At 36.3% G+C, this 22,093-nt stretch overlaps 2 protein-coding genes across 4 annotated transcripts; both read left to right on the top strand.

Moving 5' to 3' along the window:
* Positions 1-229: 229 nt before the first annotated feature.
* LOC120776779 (citron Rho-interacting kinase) lies at positions 230-6,790 on the top strand. Its single transcript, XM_040107758.1, has 7 exons — positions 230-630; positions 690-934; positions 1,001-1,351; positions 1,473-2,855; positions 2,918-3,610; positions 3,892-4,945; positions 5,000-6,790. The coding sequence occupies exons 1-7, from the start codon at positions 351-353 to the stop codon at positions 6,661-6,663; spliced, it is 5,670 nt and encodes a 1,889-aa protein (XP_039963692.1). The 5' UTR covers positions 230-350; the 3' UTR covers positions 6,664-6,790.
* A 1,030-nt stretch (positions 6,791-7,820) lies between these two features.
* On the top strand, positions 7,821-15,855 carry LOC120779160 (protein LSM14 homolog B). 3 transcript variants are annotated; one of them, XM_040111384.1, is made up of 8 exons: positions 7,821-8,382; positions 9,147-9,584; positions 10,810-11,082; positions 11,119-11,258; positions 11,376-11,546; positions 12,135-12,364; positions 12,452-12,783; positions 14,152-15,855. In XM_040111384.1, exons 1-8 carry the CDS (start codon positions 8,262-8,264, stop codon positions 14,157-14,159), a joined length of 1,713 nt encoding a protein of 570 aa, XP_039967318.1. In that variant the 5' UTR covers positions 7,821-8,261; the 3' UTR covers positions 14,160-15,855. The 3 variants fall into 3 exon arrangements, with proteins under 3 accessions (XP_039967318.1, XP_039967319.1, XP_039967317.1); XM_040111385.1 differs by having other exon boundaries at positions 10,810-11,258; positions 11,433-11,546; XM_040111383.1 differs by having other exon boundaries at positions 10,810-11,258.
* Positions 15,856-22,093: the final 6,238 nt, after the last annotated feature.

Here is a 22,093-nt window from a genome sequence, read left to right as displayed (position 1 = left end):
TATTTAGACAACTTGTTGCCATACATAACCAATAAGGAGACGGCATTGGTTATATTGGTAGCAATAAAGTTGTTTAGATAGCAAATATTAGCTATCGATATGCCCCGTTATGTTCATTCTAAAATATTACTTGCTATGTGGCAAGGTTATTTTGGAATTCGCCGCGTTTGTTTGATTTCAAAAGATCCAACGCTCATGTCCTTTTTTGTTTGCTTGTTTCATAGTTTATGCAGCTGCTGCGTTCATTAATATTTTGAAAATTGCAAAATAAAGCAATGTGAATTGTATATTACTTTGTCCTTGTGTAGTAGAGTTATTTGTAAAATATATAAACCGAGTGCTTTGTAAATATGGCTCCACAGCGTGAACCAATTAGTGTGCGTACAACTCGCCTAAACAATTTAATTCTCAATAGAAGCTGTTTCGCGGGTTTTGGAAATGGCGCCATACAAAGAAAGTCAATAGCGGCAGGCCGTCGTAGCACCTATGGCGCTGCAACCGTGAGTCCTGCTTTGTCGGAAGCCCTTACTCGTGAAAGTCTTCTCGATGCTTTATGTTTATTATACAATGAATGTAGTAAAGATTCATTAAAGAAACGCGATCGTAATATTGCGGAATTTGTTCAAAAATGTAAGTGAAAAGGATTAATTAGTCTTTGGATATGATGTCATATATTTTATTTTGTTTAGATCGCCCAATTGTGGAGGAGGCTCAATCGCTACGTGCTAATGCTGATGATTTTACCGTAAAGACACTCATTGGTAAGGGATATTTCGGCAATGTTCACTTAGTTATTGAACGCCAGACGAATGATGTCTATGCCATGAAGAAGATAAAAAAATCGGTGGTCACCACATCACAAGTAAAAGAAGAACGTGATATAATGGCACGTCGAAGTTCTGAATGGATAACAAATCTTCAATACGCATTTCAAGTATGAGTCAAGACTATATTAAAAAAAGAAAACACTGTCACATTGAAATTTTATTTTATTTGTTAGGATACTGACAATCTGTATTTAATAATGGAATTTCTTCCTGGCGGTGATTTACTAAGCTTAATGACACGGCAAGGACCCTTTGACGAAGAACTTGCACGATTTTATCTCTCTGAACTTACGTTGGCTATACATTCGCTTCATGAAATAGGCTATGTACACCGCGATATCAAACCAGAAAATATTTTGATCGATCGCTTTGGACACATTAAACTTGCAGACTTTGGTAATGCAGCTGCTCTGGATCGTGATGGACATGTGTTCAGTCTGTCTCCGGTTGGCACTCCAGATTACATCGCTCCTGAATTATTGCAGACAATATCCACATATAAACTAACGAAGTCAATGCATGATGTGAGTACTATCACTCTTACTCTTCTAACTATTTCGGAATGTGATTTGTCCTTTTAAACCATTTAATTCTTAGCTGAGATATTCTGGAATTACATTATGTTTGTTATTATTATTATTTCAGGTAAGCTGTGATTTTTGGTCAATGGGAATTATTGGTTATGAACTTATCTGTGAAATAACACCATTCCATGAAGAGAATGTTCACGAGACATACTCAAAGATTTTAAGCCATTGTGAAGACAGTCACTTAAAAGAGATTATAACATTTCCTTCGGATATAAATGTGTCCGAAAGCTATAAAAACCTCATAGGTTCACTTGTCACGAACCCTACCAATCGTCTGCCATATGAAAAAATTAAACGGCATCCATTTTTCGAATCTGTGAAATGGGAAACACTTCGTTCCCAAGTACCACCCATCATTCCAACTGTAAATAGCGACGACGACACTTCTAACTTTGAAGATGTTATTCGTAATAAGAGGCGTACCAACACATTTGTTAAAAAATCAATTACTACAAATGTCCAGTCGAATGAATTCTGCGGTAGAGATCTACCCTTTTTAGGTTACAGTTTTGTGCATATGGCAAAACAAAGTGCTGATGCGGAAGGAGTTGCTGATGATGCCCGGTTCAGTCGATTGAATATTAAAATAAAAGATTTACAGTCAAATCTAAAAGAGCGCGTGGAAGAGATTAATAAACTGAAACAACAGCTAATCCGGGCTGAACAAGCGGCTAAACAATCAAACACTCAATCTAAGATATTGCAAGATGCCAAGGATGAAATTAATAAAATGAAGAATGTTATCAAGGAGAAGACTATGGAGTTGGCAGCATGTAAAACGCAAATAAAAACTCTTCAGAGTTCCGTAAAAGTAGAAGAGGAAATGTGGGAAAAGAAGGAGGCTACAATAACTGAACTGTTACGGGTAAATCGCCAGAAATACGAAGAGGCAAAGATTGCCTCAGAACAGCGTTACGAGAAACTAATTGCAGAGAAAAAACACGAGTTGGCAAATATTATCCGAAAGTTGGATGCACGGGAAAGCGAATTGAACGGCAAAGCAGAAGAATGTAAGCATTTACAGGAGAAAATGGAGAATTATAAGGAAATGTTACGTCAATATAAGGACCAAGCTCTGGCTGATAAGGAAGCTTTTGAAAGAAATAAACTACAACTAAGCGAAACATACGAACAAAAGTTGACAGAGCTTCGTTCTAAGTTGAGGAATGAAAAAGATTCAAAGTCTCGTCTCACAATGGTACTACGCGAAGTACGAAATGAAGTAGACGAATCAGTTAGTACATCTAAATCCCTACAAGAGTCGAAATTGGCCATGGAAAAGAATAATGATGAGATCTTAAAACGATTGAATAGAGAGTTGGAGGAGAACAATTCCTTACATGCACAAAATACACAGTTGGAACAGCAGTTAGAATCCGCACAAAAGGCATTACAGGACCAACAACATGAGATTAACCGTCTAGAACGCGAATTGAATGTTTGTATTGATAATAATCTATTTATTTATGTAAATATTTTGAAATTCATTCAATCCTTTAGGTAGCAGAATGTGGAAAGAATTTAGCACAATCAGAACTTGCTACGCAGCAATCTTCTCCTTATGAAACGGCACCAGGCTCACTGACCGAATTACATGTTATAGAGGAACAGTTGCGCGCCGACTTAGAAACAGCAAAAGAAAACGAAAATGTACAGAAAACGCGAGCTGACAAATTGCAACAGATAGTTGAGAAACTTGAAGAAATGTTGGATAAATTCAATGAACAGGCGCTGTCGCTATCTCCAAGGAAAGGTGGCGCATCTAGTAATGAAAGTAATGAACATCCGGTTGCCCATCACATTCCCAGTAGCGTTGGTGATATGCTGGAAAAACAAAATGAGAAATTAGAAGATCGACTCGTCGCCGTACGCGAACAAATGATTGTTGAGCGACAGGCGGCGCGCACAGCAAATTTATCGCTTTGGAAAGTGGAGAAACAATTGGAGGAGGCTATTGCTGAGAAGAAAATGACGCAAAGGCGAATGGAATTAACTGAAGATAAAATAAAGAAAATCCAGTCGGAAAAAGATGAAGCCCTACGTCAATGCAAAACTGCGCATGATGAAACAAAACAACGGGAGGAACGCATTCGTGAGCTGCGAGATGAAATATCTTCATTGAAACGTGACGTAATGAAGGAACATCGAATGTGGGAGAAAGCAGAGCAGGAACGCATGCAATGCAAATCTGAGGTAACCAATAATCACAAACAGAGAGTTAGGCAATGTTAGTACATTACTCTGCAGGAAATTAACTGTTTCACTACTAATATTTACTGTACTAATTTTAATTAAAACTTGAAAATAGATAGTGGCCAAAAAAAAGCAACTGAGTAAACATATATGCATGTGTCTGTCACTCTACAAAAAAAAATTAACACAAATTTAATAGTACATTTAACCTTAATGAATAATGCTAGAAAAAAATTATTAAATACTTTATTTTATTGCAATATTACACAATGTCTTCGCAGATAATTGAGCATATATCCAATGCACAAAAATTAGAAGAACGTCTCTCAGACCTCAATCAAAAGGTTCAGCAGATTCAACAGAAAAATGATTCCCTTCTGTTGGAGAACAAAAAATTACAACGCGAGCTAAATGAAGAGCGTGAAAGGAGTAATTCGGCAAGCGACAAATCATCTCACATTCAAATCGAATTGAACAATCTAAAAGACAACTACGAACGTCTCAAGTTTGCCTGCACCATAACAGATAACCAACTCACCGAAGTGGAGAGTATGTTAGAAGCGGAACAAAACCGTAATAAGAGTCATCAAGAAAAGCTGGACAACTTAAACGCGACCTTGCGTAAAAAGGAAGACCTCATAGCACAGCTCAGGAAAGAGCTATCCGATGAGCAAGTACAAAAAAGTGCTTCCGAATCGCGTGTACAAGCGCTTAACACGGAAATTACCGAATGTGCTGAGAATTTGGCACAAACGCAGAAGAAATTAATTGCTCAACAGCAACAACTGATGGAACAAACTAACCACTTGTACCAAACACAAGAACGCGTCGAAGTGCTCACGAATGAAACCGCAAACTTGCAAACGTTAAACGGAAACCACGAACGGGAACTGACTTTGCTAAAAGAGGAAAATGCGCGTATTCTATCCGAATTGTTCCATACCAAAGAACACTGTGAACGCTTGCAGCAAGAGTTGAGAGACGCACTAGTAAATTCCAACGAACTTCATGCCGAAATCGATGAGCTGCAAGAAATAATGGCCGAGAAGGAATCGTTCTATGTGCAGCGTGATATCAAATCGGAAGCCACATTGGCACAACACAAAAAACTAATAGACTACTTACAGCTGAAGGTGGAAGATTTGTCTCATAAGAAAAAACTAACTTTCACGGAAAAATTATTCGGAAGTAGCGCACATAGCAACGCCAGTAAAAAAGAGAACATTTCACCAGCCGCCGTCGAGACATCAATATTATATCGCACACTGAAGGAAGAGCTACGTCGTGAAAAACAACGGTCTAAAACACTCCAGGATCAAATTGACAAACTAAATGGTAAACAATATACATAAGTGTGTTTGTAGTTGTGATTAAAATTTCTCTTTTTAGGTGTTTCGCAAAATATTGTTGGTTCCACGAGCGGAATGAGGTCCCCACTGAAAAGTGTCATAAAAAATGAAAGTAACACAGAGGATAATGCCAACAAAACTGTAGGAACCTTACCCAAATCATCACAAAAACAAACTCAAGCAGACGCTAAAGCAACTACCTCTAACTTGCAAGTCACAAATGAACAAGCACATCACCGCTTTGAGCTGGCATTACAGGAAACTAATAATTGCGACAATACCTGCATTGCTTGCAAAAAGCCATTAATAGCTGGTTCGCCGTATTGGAAATGTAAAGAGTGTAAAATTGCTGCACATCGCAAGTGTCGTATTGATGTACATACGCAGTGTGGCAACCAAATTGACCAAGTTGCTTTATTTTCTCAAACAGCCGAGGATCAGAGCGATATAGATTCGATCTCGAAATATTCATATGAGGGTAAATTGGATGACATTGGTGATGCTACCGAATCTGCATCAGATGTTGCCCAAAACGAGTACACTGGAAATTTGATATTCTGTGTAGAGGTGCAACATAATAATGAAAATTTAGAGCCCTTGGAGATCAATTGTGCATTCGAAATTGAGGAGCAAAAGATAATACTTCTAGGCTGCAATACTGGTCTATTCGCCTTGCACATTCAACAGCCACAGCGATTGATGCATATTGCTGGTATTGATTCTGTCAGCTGCATCGCCGTTTCTTTGCCACTTGCCAAAGCAGTATTGGTGGGAGCTCGCGGAGAGTCACTATTTCAATGCGATTTCCGTCAGTTACTGTCGCGAAGTCAATCTTCTTCACCTTATGTGAAGAACAGCCTCGAAGCTTCTGTATTGGACCTACCATTTTGTAATCGATCCACTAATGAGAAGTGGCAAATGGTAAAAATATCAAACGAAGCGGATAATGCTTTGGACTCGGTAGCTATAGCAGCAACATCTACACGTATTGTAATTATGAAATATGACTTAAAGCAGCAAAAATTCGCACCTGTACGGGCGCTAGATACCGCTACACCAGTTTCATCAATACTTTTTACACGCCTTACAGCTATTGTTAGCTCAGATAAGTTCTTTGAGATTGATTTGGAAACTTATGCCGCTGAAGAATTTGTCGATTTGTCCGATCACGCGCTTTCGCATATACATAACTGCCAGCCAGTTGTTGCCATACGAATCTCGCAGCAAGAATTCCTGCTTTGTTTTATGGAATGTGGTATTTTTGTGGATGAATACGGTTGTCGTTCGCGACCATATGACTTGAATTGGGAATACACTCCCACAGGTTTCATATACCGTGAACCATTTCTCTATATTGCGCATTTTCAATCAGTACAAATATTACGAATACATCGCTCTTATACAAAGGAGCTGGCCAGCGCAAACAATATGAAGGATATGGATGCAGATGTCGATGATAGCTGTTCGAACTCCAAGCGCATTTATTTGAGATTCTATATGCCAACATTACTCACAGAGAGCGGAAAAGTAAACGTTTATATGCTCGCAATACAAAAAGAAACTGGACTACAACAAATATATCATCTGGATTCATTCCAAGCATTCAAACAAAAGCTAAACGAGTCATTGGAAACGATTTCATCGATAGCAACAGCGATTACTGCTGAATCCATCCCCACCTCTAACCCTGAAAGTATCGATTAAAACAAATGTTTTTTACTCTTTATTCTCATAGAAATGCACATTAGCTATTTGAATGTGATTTCTTATACACGTTACAACTGATACTATTTTTGTATTTGAATTGAACCACTTATTTAATAAAATATGTACAGGGTTTTAAGTACGTCTAATAATTTTTTTTTTGTTATTGGCGTTGCCGTAGCAATATTGTTATGTTAAAAAATATTTCTTTCTGCATATAGGATTAGATAAAAATTTAAGAATTACATGTAAAATCTGGTCTAATTACCCTATTTATCGTCTCTGTGGCGTAAAGAGATTTGTGATAAATTGCAACACTAACTTACCTCTGTTTATAATCACCTATTGTATGAGGTGAGTTTGGCTTGATAGAACTCTTCTCGAAAGTATTTTGTCGCAAATAACATTTTATAACTTCTTTTAATTATACTTTGACCCCATTTTGTAAGGTTTTTACTTATGTAGTTTCCTTATATGAATCTGTTCTAAGATAATAAAGTATACACAATGGCAGCTGCTACACAAGCAATATATATTGACAACAATCTAAGATCCCGATATTTATTGAACAATTAGTATGCAATATTAATGGATAGTGATCCATTTCACCAAATTATTGAATATTTTGAAATCCGGATCGCATATTATGGATCATGTGATCAATATTGGAAGTTTAGCTATTAAAAAAAAATTAAACATTATCCTATTTTAATTAAAAATATAAATTTATTTTTATTTATATACAAATTTTAGCGCTTTCAAATATCTTGAAAGTTCTTCACAATGGTGTGTAGCATTTTTTGTTCCAATGATGTATTTGAATTTTTTCTACCAGAGGGAATGTACATACATACATATGTGTTATATACATATTAAAATTTTTGCATTAAAAAGTATTTCTACTTACCGAAATCCACTATAATGAAAGAATTGGCGCGGAAACATTCAATATACACACCCAGCAACTCTTAACGTCTTTAAAAAAATTATGGTAGCGCTGTTGGGTAATTAACCGATAGATGAGTTGCAGGGAAAATATTAAACTAAATTTGTGTTGAAAATTTCACATCTCTATACTTGTGGACTATATTCCAATTGTTGCAACCCTGTTATGGCATCCACTCAACGATTGACAAACGAAACATATTTCTTTCCACTTCAGCCGAAGCACACGACCGAGATAGGTGAAAATTTTCAGAAAATCGCTTCTGAATTTGTGTAATTCGTTTTTCGATCATCAACGGATAAATAAGTGGACTAGTAATCCTTAAATATTTTCAGTGCGTGGCTAGTAAATATATTTTTTAAAAAGATCTGTAAATTGTGTGTTTTGCCATTGTCGCAGTTCTTTGCAACGCAGTTAGCAAAGCAGCACCGCGCTGGCCGCAGTAGCGCCGCCATTTGAAGAAGAAATTTTAATACGTCGCGTTTTTGCCAATCCATTTGTCGTGGCGCACCTGGCAAGAGAAATCATATTTGTGAGCTAAAAAATCGGCACCAAACCAAAGGAAGTTTCAAGCTCTTTGTTGCAGTTTTTAATTTGTGTTAAGCTGCTGAATTATTTTCTGGTATATATTGGGGGAAAAAATAGCTGAAAAATGAGTGCCGGAATGCCCGAGTTGGGCTCTAAGATCAGCTTGATCTCTAAAGCTGATATTCGGTACGAGGGTCGCCTATACACCGTAGATCCCCAGGAGTGCACTATTGCTCTTTCGAACGGTAAGTTACACCTACACATTAGTTGCATATACCGTTATGTGGAGCGCTAATCACACCATTTGCAAATTTGGGGGGAAAATGTTTCTTTGCTGTTGTGCAGTCGTTGTTGACGTCGGCGTCAACGTAATAGCGAAGGCAACAGCAAAGCAGTGTAAAAGCGAATTGAACGAAAAGGAGTGTAGAAAACCGTGCAGTGAAAAAAAAAGAAAATGGTTTCTTTCATTTATGCCGTTTCATTTCACATCGTTCTTTAATTCCTTTGATTATTGCGTTTTGTTTGTTGGTGTATTCATGTTATTGAAATTTTTTTTTGTTGATTTGTGGTTGTCTGATTTTTATATGTCATGTTGGCACTGATTTTTTTCACTTCTGTACATATATTTATTTTTTATATGTCAACATTTTTATATCAATTTATTGTTTTTATATGTAATAATTTTCAATTAACTTTCTTTGTGTGTCCGGGCCGTTATTCTGAACAACGATTAACGGAAAAAACTGCTACCGTTATTAGTGTTTCCCCACGATGTTTTTAATAATTTAGTATGTAATAAGTTTTTTATGAATTTCTTAAGCTATTTTAAAATTTATATAATAAGTAAATGATGGTATTAAAAATGAAATTCCATAGTCTAAAGCAAAATTTTTGATGGGGTGCTATTTACGTATTTATCGGATATGTATAATCATTGACATATTTTTCCAACTTAACATATTAAAAAAGCTACATATACTAAACTGTTTTATATTTAATTTTATTTCAGTTCGATCTTTTGGAACAGAGGACCGGGAGACACAGTTTCAAATTGCTCCACAGAGCCAAATATATGATTATATACTTTTTAGAGGTTCTGATATCAAAGACATTCGGGTTGTTAATAACAGCCTTCCGCATCCAAATGACCCGGCTATAATGCAAGTGCAGCTACAAAATGGGCAGCATATGATGCCACATTTCCCCATGCCCAATATGAATCCTCCCCATGCACCGCCAATGAATGCAGTCGGAGGTTATGGCAATCCCTTTGGAATGGGAGGACTAGGTATTGGAGGGGCTGGTGGTGCTGCACCTTCATTAGCACCGGGATCTGGAGCACCGGGACCATATATATTAGGTGGTGGTAATCAACCACAATCAACTCAACCGCCTCAGCCACAACAGCAGCAACAATCGAAATCACAGCAACAACAAAAACAACCAAGTGAGTTACTTACCAACAACAACAACAATCTGACCCATGCTCAGCAACCAGACCAAATACAGGAACAAACACAACAGCTATCACTTCATAATAAAACAATTGCATCCACAATACCCACGAATCAGACCCAGTTGCAGCAGCATAATGATTTAAACGCATCGACGCAAACGAATTTAACGCCAACGTCGAACACTTTAAATTTGGGAGCAATTGGTGGTGCTGGTAGTATAATTGGTAGTAATGGTAATAGTGGCGGTGTCATCGGTAGTAATCGTATAACTAGCGGCGGCGCCAGCCTAATTGGAGGTTTACTCGGTAGTGGTGGAGGTGCTTCTTCTGGTAGCAATATTACTATTTTAGGTGCAACTAACAAAGTGAAGAAAATAATGTCTCAAGCTGCACTTAAAGAGCACAAAGACCAAGGTGTGATGGTAACGCCTTTTTTGAATTGGAGAAAGTTTGATTTGTGCGCTTTATTTTATTTTTTTTTACCTTTTGAATTTTTTTAAACAAATATTTTTGTTATTAAATATCATCACTGTTTTAAGTTGATTATTAGTAAATATGGGTAGATTTGAATTATATTAAAAGTCGTTATTGAATATTTTATAAAACATTGACTAGCAATTACTTGCTCCTTGGTTTAAAGTGTTTCGGCATCTGGATATTTTTATCATGTAGACGATCTGACTTGATTCATATTTCGGATATATTCTTTAAAAAATTAATTTTTTTGTATAATAGAAAAAGGAATTCTCAATATTTTAGTTATAAGTACTTTTTGGTCATAATTTTTTCAAACAGTAGGGTCTTCGTGGGACGAAGTTTTCGGCAGCCATATGCTAGTTAAAGTCAGTATTAATTTTTCATATGATTGCTTCATAGTTTCGAGAATTATTATTTGCATCTAGTACGTGTTATATTGAATTATCAGTAATTAATCGCAGTTTCTCAAAGATAATCTTGGAATTTCTAGTGAGAAACTATGTTGAATTTTCTTAACTTTTGAAAGAGCACAAAATTTAGCTTAAAAATAGCAGGAAAGAGACAGGGTTTCACTCTCATTTACTGCTTGCTGTCCCTTATTTTTTTGTTTTGAGTTATTTTTTATACATATCTTTCTTTGTTTTTCGATAATTTAGTTTAAAGCACATGCATTTTGTGTATTATTATATATATATTTTTAACAAAAGAGTAATAAAATAATGTAATAATGTTTCTTTAGACATACTTGCCGGTGCATCGCGCTCAACGACACCTATGAGCCATGTTTCGCTAAAGAGTGGTTCACCCGATTTGGCCGCTCAGCAACAGCATCAAAATCAACATCCGAATCAGAACACTGGACATGGCGGCAACTCGCGTGATGCTGGCCACAAGCGACAAAATCATCAACAACGTGGTGGTAACAATAATCAACGCAACAATGATTTTTACCAACAGTCACGTGATCGACGTGATTCTGGACGTCACACCGATGGCAACTATAATAATCAACATGAGGTTCGTGGTGGTAATAATTATAGTAATCAACGTAATAACCATCAACGTGGTGGGGGTGGCGGCGGAGGCGGCCAAAATCATGCTTGGACAATGCACCGTGGTGGACCTAATAATGCTAACAATATGATGGTACGCAACCGAGGCGGCGGACGTGGACGGATGCAAAATCAAGTGAGTATGCAGAGTGAAACGTAGACGAAAATCGAAAATCCAATTATGTTCGCGAAGGCGAGCAAATGAAATTTCAATGACACAGCTATTTAAATTCTCTTTTTTGTTTGCTTTCAGGGCTTTCGACCAATGGGCGGTCCTGGTGGCAATCAAAATAAACCCCGGAATCCGAAGAATGCTATTAAATTTTTACAAGATTTCGACTTTGAGCAGGCCAACGTTAAATTCGAGGAGCTACGTTCCCAATTGTCCAAATTAAAGGTGGGCGAAGAACCCAAAACAGAGCAGGTATTCATTCGCTTTATTTTGCTTATTTTTTATTGTTTACGATTTATATTTCTTTTTACATCATAATTTATATTTTAAATAACATCATTAACAAACTCAAACAAATATGTATTATTTTTGACTGTAATTTAATAAAATGAAATCTTCTTGAATTCGAGACGAACTTATGTGATATGGCAATCGAGGCGAAATCGACATTCGAAGAATTTACATTTTTTTCAAACGGAAATTTCAGAAAATTTTGCTCGTTTTTGCTTCAAAATCGAAATGAAGAAATACATTTGAGTTCATCTCGAATCCGATAGATTTCAACCTTATTTTGTGCTGTGAAATTTGTAACCTGCCTATATGATTTTTGTCGAATGTTTTTAAAATATTTTATTTAACTTTTAATATTATTTTGCTTATTGTTGTCATTTCTTTACAAAATAAACGTGAATTGTAAGTGTATTATGTAACGGTAAAAAATATTAACTATAGTGTCTCATAACTTCTTATAACATCATGTCTCATACATTTTTGTAGTGTCCGCCGCTTCACTTAAGTTATTTGTATTTCGCCTAAAATTCTCCCGATATTCTTTTGTAGATAAACGGTGAAACTGACAAAAAGGAAGACTCTGGTAATGAGACCGGCGCTGGCGAGCACGAACCGGAAGAAGAAGAAATTACTGTTGGATATGATAAGACGAAGTCCTTCTTTGATAATATTTCGTGCGAAGCAGCACAGGATCGTAGTAAGAATAAGAAAAATGACTGGCGTCAAGAGCGCAAGCTAAACAGTGAAACATTTGGATTTTCATCTACAAGACGTGGCGGGTAAGTTGTGTTTATTAAGTTAAAAACATACCCAAATTAAAGAAGAAACAAATATTGAGTATCATTAATCACTATATAATCGTTTAGATATCGTGGTCGCGGTAACTATTACAACCGTAATATGGGTTCTTATGGCGGTGGTTACAATCGCAACTATCGTGGAGGAAGTAATTATCGTAATCGTAGCAGAAACCCGAATGCTGCTGCAAACAACGCAAACGGCGGTGCTTCTAATACTAATACTGGAAACTCCGGTACGTCTAATAATAACAATAGTGCCAATACGGCTGTAGCACTGAAATCTCAAGTGCAAACACCACAAACATCGGTCTCAGCGTCTGGTTCAACTCCAAATGCCACGAAATTAGCAACTGTGGAAAATAGCAACACACCGCAGCCAATCGCAGCTGGCGGAGTTGGTAAGTCTCCATAACTTCGCAAATTATAAATGAAGAAAATTACTCTGGCTATTTGTTATGCGAATAATTTGAAGTATATAATTGAAGTATACAAATTATTCGCATAAAAAATAGCCAGAGTGACTTTCTTCACTTATACGACTGCCGTTATTTATAAGCGTTATCAAAAATTTGGTAGCAAAATACCTCGCAATATGCGACGTACTCTCTAGCCAGTTTTGTACATCTAACGGTTGTTTGTAACATCTATAGCTACTCCAGCTAGGTATAGAGTTATATATATGTATATATAAATAATCACTATGATGAGATAAGTGGAATTCCGGGTCTGTCCGTCCGTCTGTGTAAACGATAACTCGGATCTTTGCAATATATTCTTATGGAATTTGGTACACGTGTTCCCTGAATTGTTATTGTAGATAAGAATCTCAAACTTTCAGTTGGCTTTATACCCAATATATTGGTCAATATGTAAGATATCTTAGCTAGATTAAGTGTACATACATAAAATACTGTGACCTCCCCTCTATCAAACGTATTCACAAAAGCTCAGCACTCTGATTAATGCCAACAATTCACTGGATGCGATTGAGGAGATATGATTATTATCCGGATATATGAATCCAAAGGCCTTAAATTTGTGTCTACGGATGGCTGAGTATTCTAGAATAAATACATTTCTCGCAACTATATATTGATTTTCTTTTTCCCCCTAGTTCCAATATACCCGATATAGTGATTTTTAGCATTCCACCTGATGTTAAACCATTTTGTTATGATATAAACCGAATATCCCAAAAAAAAAGGTTTACCCTTGGTCGGATAAAATCGGTCTCGGGGAATTGATTTCCGGTCCTCTGGAGAGTTCTTCCTCATACCCAACATGTTAAATTTAGCTTCCTTGGTTGAGTTCATATCACATATATCTCATTTGATTTAAGTAGGTTTATCTTAATATAATTATCACGGACCCGAAGTAGAATATTGTAAAAAATGTTGAACTCATACTCGACATTTTTTAATATAAAATTTTCCAACACCAGAAAGTGTTTTTCTTGCAAAAAATTTTATTTGAAATTAAAATATTTTTGAAGCCTGAAACAAGTTTTTCAAATTCAAAACTATTTTGAAACTAATTATTACTTGCTTACAACCACCTGACTAGTTTACAACTTTTTATAATTAATAATTTAAGATTTTTTAACATTAAGAGGCAACTCTGTCAAAAAACATATGATTTTAAATTTGTCAAACTTGTTCCCAATCCCTGTGGCATTTAAATAATTTATTTTCAGTATACAATTTTAAGGAATCCTTAGTTTTACTACCTACATACTAAATCTTAACTTATTAACTTATTTTTTTTAGGCCAATAATGATAACAATCCTCAGAACCAAATAAGAAGGCATCAAATACTACATTAATAGCAAAAGAAGCCACAAGAAATCAACAAATATCAAATATATCAAGTACAGTACATAAATGAGAACATCATAAAAGGAAAAACGGAAAATATCTATGCATCATAAATGGAAAATCTAACGGAAACTGGAACGTACGGAAGAAAAATATATTTATATACGGATGTTCTTCGCTCTTTGTCGAGAGTAGAAATATAAAGCTTAAATGTGTTTTACCAAATATTTCTTCCACCAACTGCGATGCATAACAATAAGTCTACTTTTACAACATCAACAAATATTTGAGCGTTAAAAAAGAGTTCAATAAGACGTTAGCAATGCGAATAATATTAATTAATAATGATGATTAAGAATATACAGAAAAGAAGAAGAAAAAATACAACGTGGAATCATTCAAAGATGTTAGTAAAATAGTTTTATTAAATCTGATACAAACAACACAAGTCCAAACGAAAGAATTAAAACAAAAAGCAGCGAAAAAAATTAAAGAATTTGTATGTTATAAAAATGAAATGAAATTGAATTTTAAGAAGCGAAAAGAGAGAATTAAATTGAATGAAAATATGAATGTTCTGTCGGAACTTAAGAAGATCGCTCATCAATGAGCAAGTTGGATGTAATTAATTAAAAGAAAGGGTAAAGCTACTACTGTAAAGGCAGAATTACATTGTAGAAATGGTGGTGGTATGTTTTCAACTTCGAAGCATACAAATACGAAAGCATTTACAAAACATTAAAACCAGAGAAAATAAAATTAGAAATAAAATACGACTTTTATGCTGAATCCTTAATTAAACAGGAAATTCAATTTATAAATTACAATTACCTATAATTAAAAAAAAAAAACAATTTTTAAAAGTTTGCAGAGGATGAGAGTGAGCCAAATAAAATCAGCATAAATTAAATTCAAGTAAAAAAGGAAACAAATAAATATATTAGCAGGTTAATACAACAAGAGAAATGTCGATACGCCCATACTTACAAACTACTCATGCACACAACCACACACACTCACACACACAAAGCTGGCCTATGATATGCAATGCAACTTCAGAGTAGTAAAATGCAACGTTATCTCTAAAACGCACATAATACATATGTATAGCAAGTGGCGTTAACTTAACGGTGGCGACATTATCACCTATGTTAAGATAATTGAAGGAACTGAGTTTCGGGCAACACAGCTGGAAGCGAAGCCGAGCTTATGTTATAGTTGGAGGGGAAAGTAAAATTCTAAGAATTTTATACTAGAAATCAACAACCTACGTTTTCTCAACTTTAATGCTACAACTACAACAACAACTACTACTACTATTATAATTATTACTATTTTAATTTTAAGAGTTAAAATATTTTAAAACATTTACAATTAAATTGATTGGCTAAGCGCTAAAGCAAAAATGTTTGTCAATAATTGCACATATCCATTAAGAAACGTAACTGAACGAATGCGCGTGCAGATTGGTGCCAATGACATGTTTAACATTTGTTTTGCTTTAACAGGTTAGTTCGATTTGTTAATTAACAGTTTTCCTTTGCAAAGGCATGTAATTACGTCGTACACTCATCTCATATCATCGTGTATATGATTAACTTACAAAAAGCAAAGTGCAAAAATAAAGTTTCCTTCGAGATAGTTTGAATAAAGAATTTTAAAGAGTTTTTTATACGCAACGCATGCATGCTTAACCCAAAGCGGTTTTCAACTTAGTTTTGCGCAATTGAGTTAACAAAACGCATAAATTCATTACGCCAGGCATTCGCAACTCTTGTTATGGCTTTTGAAACATTTTAACACAACTAAGAATTATGCAGAGCCTGTTTCCGTGTGTGATATCCTTTTGTGGCGTATTTACTAGAATTACTCTTTAAATATAAGCGAGTTTTTACGTATTGGTTGCGTGGAAAATATACAGGACAGCAACATTTTGCATAAACGAAGCGGTTTTCTTTTTATATAAACGTTAGTGCAGCTTTCAGGGCATTTTAACCAGTTGCTCTAGCTGAGTGCAGCCATCCATCCATTCATTACAAAACCACCATCGAATTCACATGCACACAAGTATACAAACACACAAACATAACAAATGTAGGTTATATTTACTGAAAATAGCGTGCAAATGTAAGGGGATAATTCTATATTATACTACAGTAAAAATTATAAATATATTATGTAAAAGTGCTCACTCTCGGTATATATATATATATATACACTATATATAAATACAAATAAAGAGTATAGCATTCAAAGTGGCAGAAGCCCGTTGTCGGGGATTGTACGAGCGGGAATTACTACAAATACAAAATATACACAAATATGTATTTGAATTAAATGTAGCATAAATTCGAAAAAAACAATACAGATCAAGATAAACCACTGCAAATAAATAAATAATAAAAAAAAATTAAAATAAAAAATTTGATAATAAAAGATACTAATAAAAAAGGAAATATATTATTAAAAGTTTAAGTCAGTAATAAGCAATGATATTTATTATCTTTTATTTTGCTTTGCAATTGCTGATAGGTGTTAGCTTTATTCAAATAGGCACGTGGGATCAGAAGGCGTCAGGTTTTAATTTGCATAAGGACCTACTTATGGCGGTTTATTGTTCCGTGGCACCAGCCATTGTTTAAAGTTATCTTTTTCACTCTTGATGGTGTGTGGATCGGCTGAAAAACTGATTCCGACTCTTTTGGCCAAGTAGCCTCCCTTTCTCTAGCTAAATAGTTCGCTTTCTCACTTCCCGTTATGTGTATATCATGCCTTATGTGGTGAATTTGATGAACTATTGCGGTTTTCAACTCAACTGCATTTTGGTTGAAGTTTTGAAATTCGATACTATCGATATTAACCATCCGTAAATCAGAGGATCGGAGTACAAGCAATTTTAGATATACATATACGATAAAAGCTATCTTAGATACCATTACCAGTCATATGGAGTAAAGTCCCCAGTCAGGTCTACGAAATCCGAACGGACCCAAATGTTTTTTATCTGGTCAAGGACTGTCAACTTGGCAGAATTTGCCGCTACAAAACAACGGCTGCAAATGGAGTAAAGTCACGCGGATGTTATATGGCGGCTAGGTCAAGTTTTTCCTCAATTTTATCCGATATTTGCGTTATAAATGCACTTGGAAGTTTATGGAAGCTAAGGGAAGTATTGACACGATTCAACCCAATTTCGACACAGAGACATATCATTGTCAGTAAAAGATTATCCCTGAATTTCAATTATGTATCTCACACATATACCGATATTTGCCGTAATATTCGGTACCTAGGGGCTTGGAACAGCTTTTGTTGGATTTGGACAGTTTATAAGATGGCTTACGCTGAGGATATTACAATTGGTTCTTTATTTGTACACTGAAAAGAGCCAGGTGGAACTTAAATTTTTTTTATAAGGGAAGTAGGCGTGGTTTCAGTTCGATTTCGCTCATTTTCGCATTGTGACATAAGAATCTTAGCAGAATGTTAAGTAGCGAATTTGGTTGAAATCGGTCGAGCAGAACCTGGGATTTGTGATTTTAACTAATAGTGGGCGATGCCACGACCGTCGTCCAATCTTTACATCGGCTCGTATATAAGCCTCTCAAACCATCTTGGGCTCTGTTTAGTTATTGATTTATCGCGCTTTTAGTAGCTATTAACAGTACTGTTTTATGTGGAGTGGGCGTGTTTATCATCCGATTTAATTCTATTTAACACTGTCGGTAATAGATTTTATAAGAATTATAGGCGTATTTGATTATTGTAGCTTTGGTGGTCTAGGAGATATGTATGTTCATTAAATCTATTAGAGGGCGAGACCACGCCCACTTTTCCAAAATGTTTTGCCCACAAGTGTGAAATTAGAGTTTTATTGCTTAATTTAGTGCTAAGTTACGACACTCTATAGGTTAATGGTATTTTGTGGGCGTGGCCGGTTTGATTACGCCCATCTACTAACTCTGCCTTACCTTTGAAACGCATACCGGGCCTGCGGGCTACGCCTACCAACCCCTTCCGGCCTACTCGTAGGGCTACAAATGGAGACAACAACAGACCAACGCTTTGACAACGGCCAAGACAACGACTTATTGGACTCCAGGAAGACACCCTCCTCGCCTCCAGTCAGGAGACGATTAAGAGTTCTTCTGGGTGTACCAGCCTCTGGTATACAGAGAACACAGCAAGAAATACAGCTAGCGGCTATAGTAGAGGGTCAACAAGGAAAGTGAAAGAAATCCCTAAATCAGGTGAGGAAAAGCCGATACCAGAAGGCAGTCTTCATAATAGGAAAGATTAGCAAAGACCAGGCTGCCGGCACTTCCACAGAACTTATAGTGGAGGAGTATGAAAGCTTCCTGAAAAAAAAGCAATTAGAAACTCCCATTGAAAAAAATAAGCGGAGTGTATCACAAAAATGAAATCCCTCGGAGACGCAAAGCGATGGGAACTCTGCTCAAGAAGCCCAAGCAAGAGTAGCACAGTGCAGCAACAGTAAGATATTTCGGCGATGGCTGTCATAGACGCCAACTCCATCTCACCCAGCAAAGATCGGCTTCAGATTGTCGAGCCTAATTTTAGACAACGTATTCGACAATCCTGCAGGTCCCCACTCTGAGTTTGACTCTTCAGAAATCCTTAGGGGTTACAGGGTAATCAATTGTGTGGCAGAGCATTCTGGGATTTCTTTAAAATAAAGGATATCCTAAGAAGGCCTCGTGCTCTCATTTGGCTGCCCTCTCTGGAGGAATCAGGCTAGAAGCTCCTGAGATGCATCATTCTGCAGAATAAATCTATATCAGGTATAGATGCGTAGCAGCCGATCAAGGAGGAAAAGGCTAATAAAGCAAGCAAACCCATACTGGTGCCCATTTGCGAAGAGTCGTTAGGGGTTCTTCCGAAGGTTGATTATAAAATCTGCTTCGGTATCTGGGGTCGACGGCGCCGGCCAGTTGGCATTGGGTGTTGGCGTTAAAAGTAAATGACTTATCTTAGATGCGCTCAGATCAATCAACGGGCTATAAAAATATATAAGTGTATTTCTTTATTCTTCCTCTGATGTCTAATAACGTTTTACTTGGCCCATGTTAGGGACATACTACGTACACCCCTAATAAGTTTAAGAGAGAAGAACGGAAGAGAGGATATCCTAATAAAGTGTGTAGCCATGCAAGACATATCATAAGGTGAAGCACCAACGCAAACGCCAGAAATAAGTCGCTATTGCAATATATTGTAAATAGTAATCTAAGAATGTACATATACATACATATGTGATAGCGGTGATAAGTTCACACTCAAGAGTACGGCAAATTTTTCGGGTTGGGAGGAAGTCTTGGGTGCCGCGCTATCAACATAATCAGATAGCCTGGTTGTTGATAACTGGAGAGTGCCAAGGAGCTATCTATGTCGGATCAATCCTGGATACTCTTCAGCTTTCGCGAGAAATCCAGTTCTTCCCCTTCAATATCAAAACCACAGGAAAACAGCATGGGGTACATTTACCAAGATAACTACAAAGAGATTAGAAGCAAGTAGGCTCAAGAACTACTTAGATGCAGTGGTGAAAACGTTAGAAAAGATCTTAACCACCTCCTTCAATCAATCTACACCGTTAACCGTCCTCAAAAAGTGAAAGTCGCCGCCTTGCCGGACCTTAAAACCCTAAGGACCAATTTTAGAAAACGGTCTATGAGAGTAATAAGACCAAAATCTGGCAACCGTACAAAGATATCTTGAAGAAATACAAAAAAGCAGTTAGGAAAGCAGAGGCATACTCTTGACAATCTTTTTGCACATCGATAGAAGGCTGTAAAGAATTAGCTAGACTGAGTAAGATTCTGTCTAATAAATCTTACTTAAGGAATAGGGGTGGCGTCTGGACTTTCTTTGCTGAAGAATCTCTACAGGAACTCCTGGAAAGACAGTTCCCTTGTAGTCAGTAAACCGCTGTGGAGATACTGCCAGGTTGCCTACAAATACAGCAGACCGATCCGACCTTATAGGAAGCAAGAAAAAAATCATGTACTTTATATACATTTTATGCTATATGCTTTTTGCCACTTAGAGAGGTTTACACCCATAATGTTACAGAAGCTAGAAGAACTTATGGTACCAAGGCTAGAAAAGATATATAAAGTCAGCAACCAACTACATTCTAAGTAGCTGGAAAAGAGTCAAAGTGGCGTTCTTACATTAACTGGGCAGAAGAACATGAAAACGCAAAATACTTTAGACTCATAAGCCTCATATCCTATATTGCTTAAGGTTTAAGGAAGGCTAAAGGATTTATACAAAAGTTCGTCGACGTCACTAATTAATTTCATCGTATTTAACACATGCAGGAAGGCTTTAAGCTCACTGGCGAGTCAACTCCACCTGTGCTTAATTTGGGTTCCCGACCACAGGAAAATTTTCAGTAACGAAAAAGCAGACGAGTTGACAAAACTATGAGCTTTTTTAAACAAATCTGAAACGGAGTCAATAGCAGGCCCGTTGCGGACGATCAAAAGTGAGAAATCAATAACCAACTGCAAGTTAATGGGTAAGCCCTATAACAATATTTTCCGTAGCTGAACGCTAGAAAGGAAATAGGGAACAGTTTTCCACTTTCTCTATGAATGTTCAGCTTTAGCACAAACCAGACATAGTACGAGTATACTTGGAACACATCAGGCAACAAACTGTGAATGGCTGTCTACAAAAAGCACAGCGGACATATGTAAGTAGTGGTCAGATCTATGTTAGGCACTCGTAGAGCGAAATATGGGTGGGCATCTTACCAAGAATAAAATTAAAAACTATTTCAATAATAAGAGAACGCAACTAATATTTCTCATCACTACCAGTAATGAGTTGAAATCTGAGAAATCGGCCAATTAAGAGTCATATCGTCCGATATTTATCTTTTCTCCAGTAGTGAAGATGGTTGCTGTTTCGATTTTCGCTCGTCTTAGTAGATCATCAACATGGTTTCTCCGAGTAACAGCGTAGAGCCTGAAATAGAGGACTTACGTTTAAAGGTAACCGCAAGAAAATTCCGGAAAAGATCCAAAATTGTCGAAATAACACACTTCGGACAATTACCTATTGCAGACGAAGAGCTGGAGTTGTAACCCTAAGCACCGCTTTGCATTTCCATTTAAGCCTACTCATCTGACACCCCTTTCTCTGTAATATAGATTACCGGTACAAGTGCGGTGGCGGCAATATTTACAATCTCACAATTTAAGATGTTCTGGCGTTTTTTAGAAATCGCGAAAAATGTTGCGATATGATAGGGGACGGGGTTAACTTGGGAATAATTTGTTTCTTGGTAGAATTAGGTATAGCGCAAACCAATTATGAGCCCTTTTGCCACTTAAATCGTAAAAATATACTGAAGTTGTTCAGTATATTTTATTAATAACTGAATTTTTAATACAAATTTTATTAGAGAATTATGTCTCTATTTTGAGCTGGAAAAATCTAGTATGGAAAAAGTATAATTTTTGAAAAGCCATTCCAGTTTTACAGCTGAATTTTATTTCATTGGGTCCAATAGAAAATTTTGGTCTAACCACTTTTGATTGATGACATATTAATTTAATGAAAAGACTGATTTGTGTCAATGGTAAATGTTCAATTCGCATTGGATGCAGTCCCCCGGACATCGATAGATAAAAAATTATTATAATGGTTTCCTAGTTAAAATAAAAATCAGGAGCTGAAAAGCAGAACTGAATTTATTATAAAAAAAAAAAACAAATTAATTGGTTGAATATATTTACATCTTATTATTATTTCTTTGAAATTTTTATTCCCTCTCTTAAGATTTTAATTAATGTACATATATGTTTGTGAACTTCGGATTCAGTGATAGCAACGTAGCTACATAGCTACATTATATATGTA

This window comes from Bactrocera tryoni, chromosome 5, assembly GCF_016617805.1.
Source record: "Bactrocera tryoni isolate S06 chromosome 5, CSIRO_BtryS06_freeze2, whole genome shotgun sequence".
NCBI classification, from domain to species: domain Eukaryota; kingdom Metazoa; phylum Arthropoda; class Insecta; order Diptera; family Tephritidae; genus Bactrocera; species Bactrocera tryoni.
Note: the sequence above shows the minus strand (reverse complement) of the source record. Positions and strands in the feature narration are given on the sequence as shown.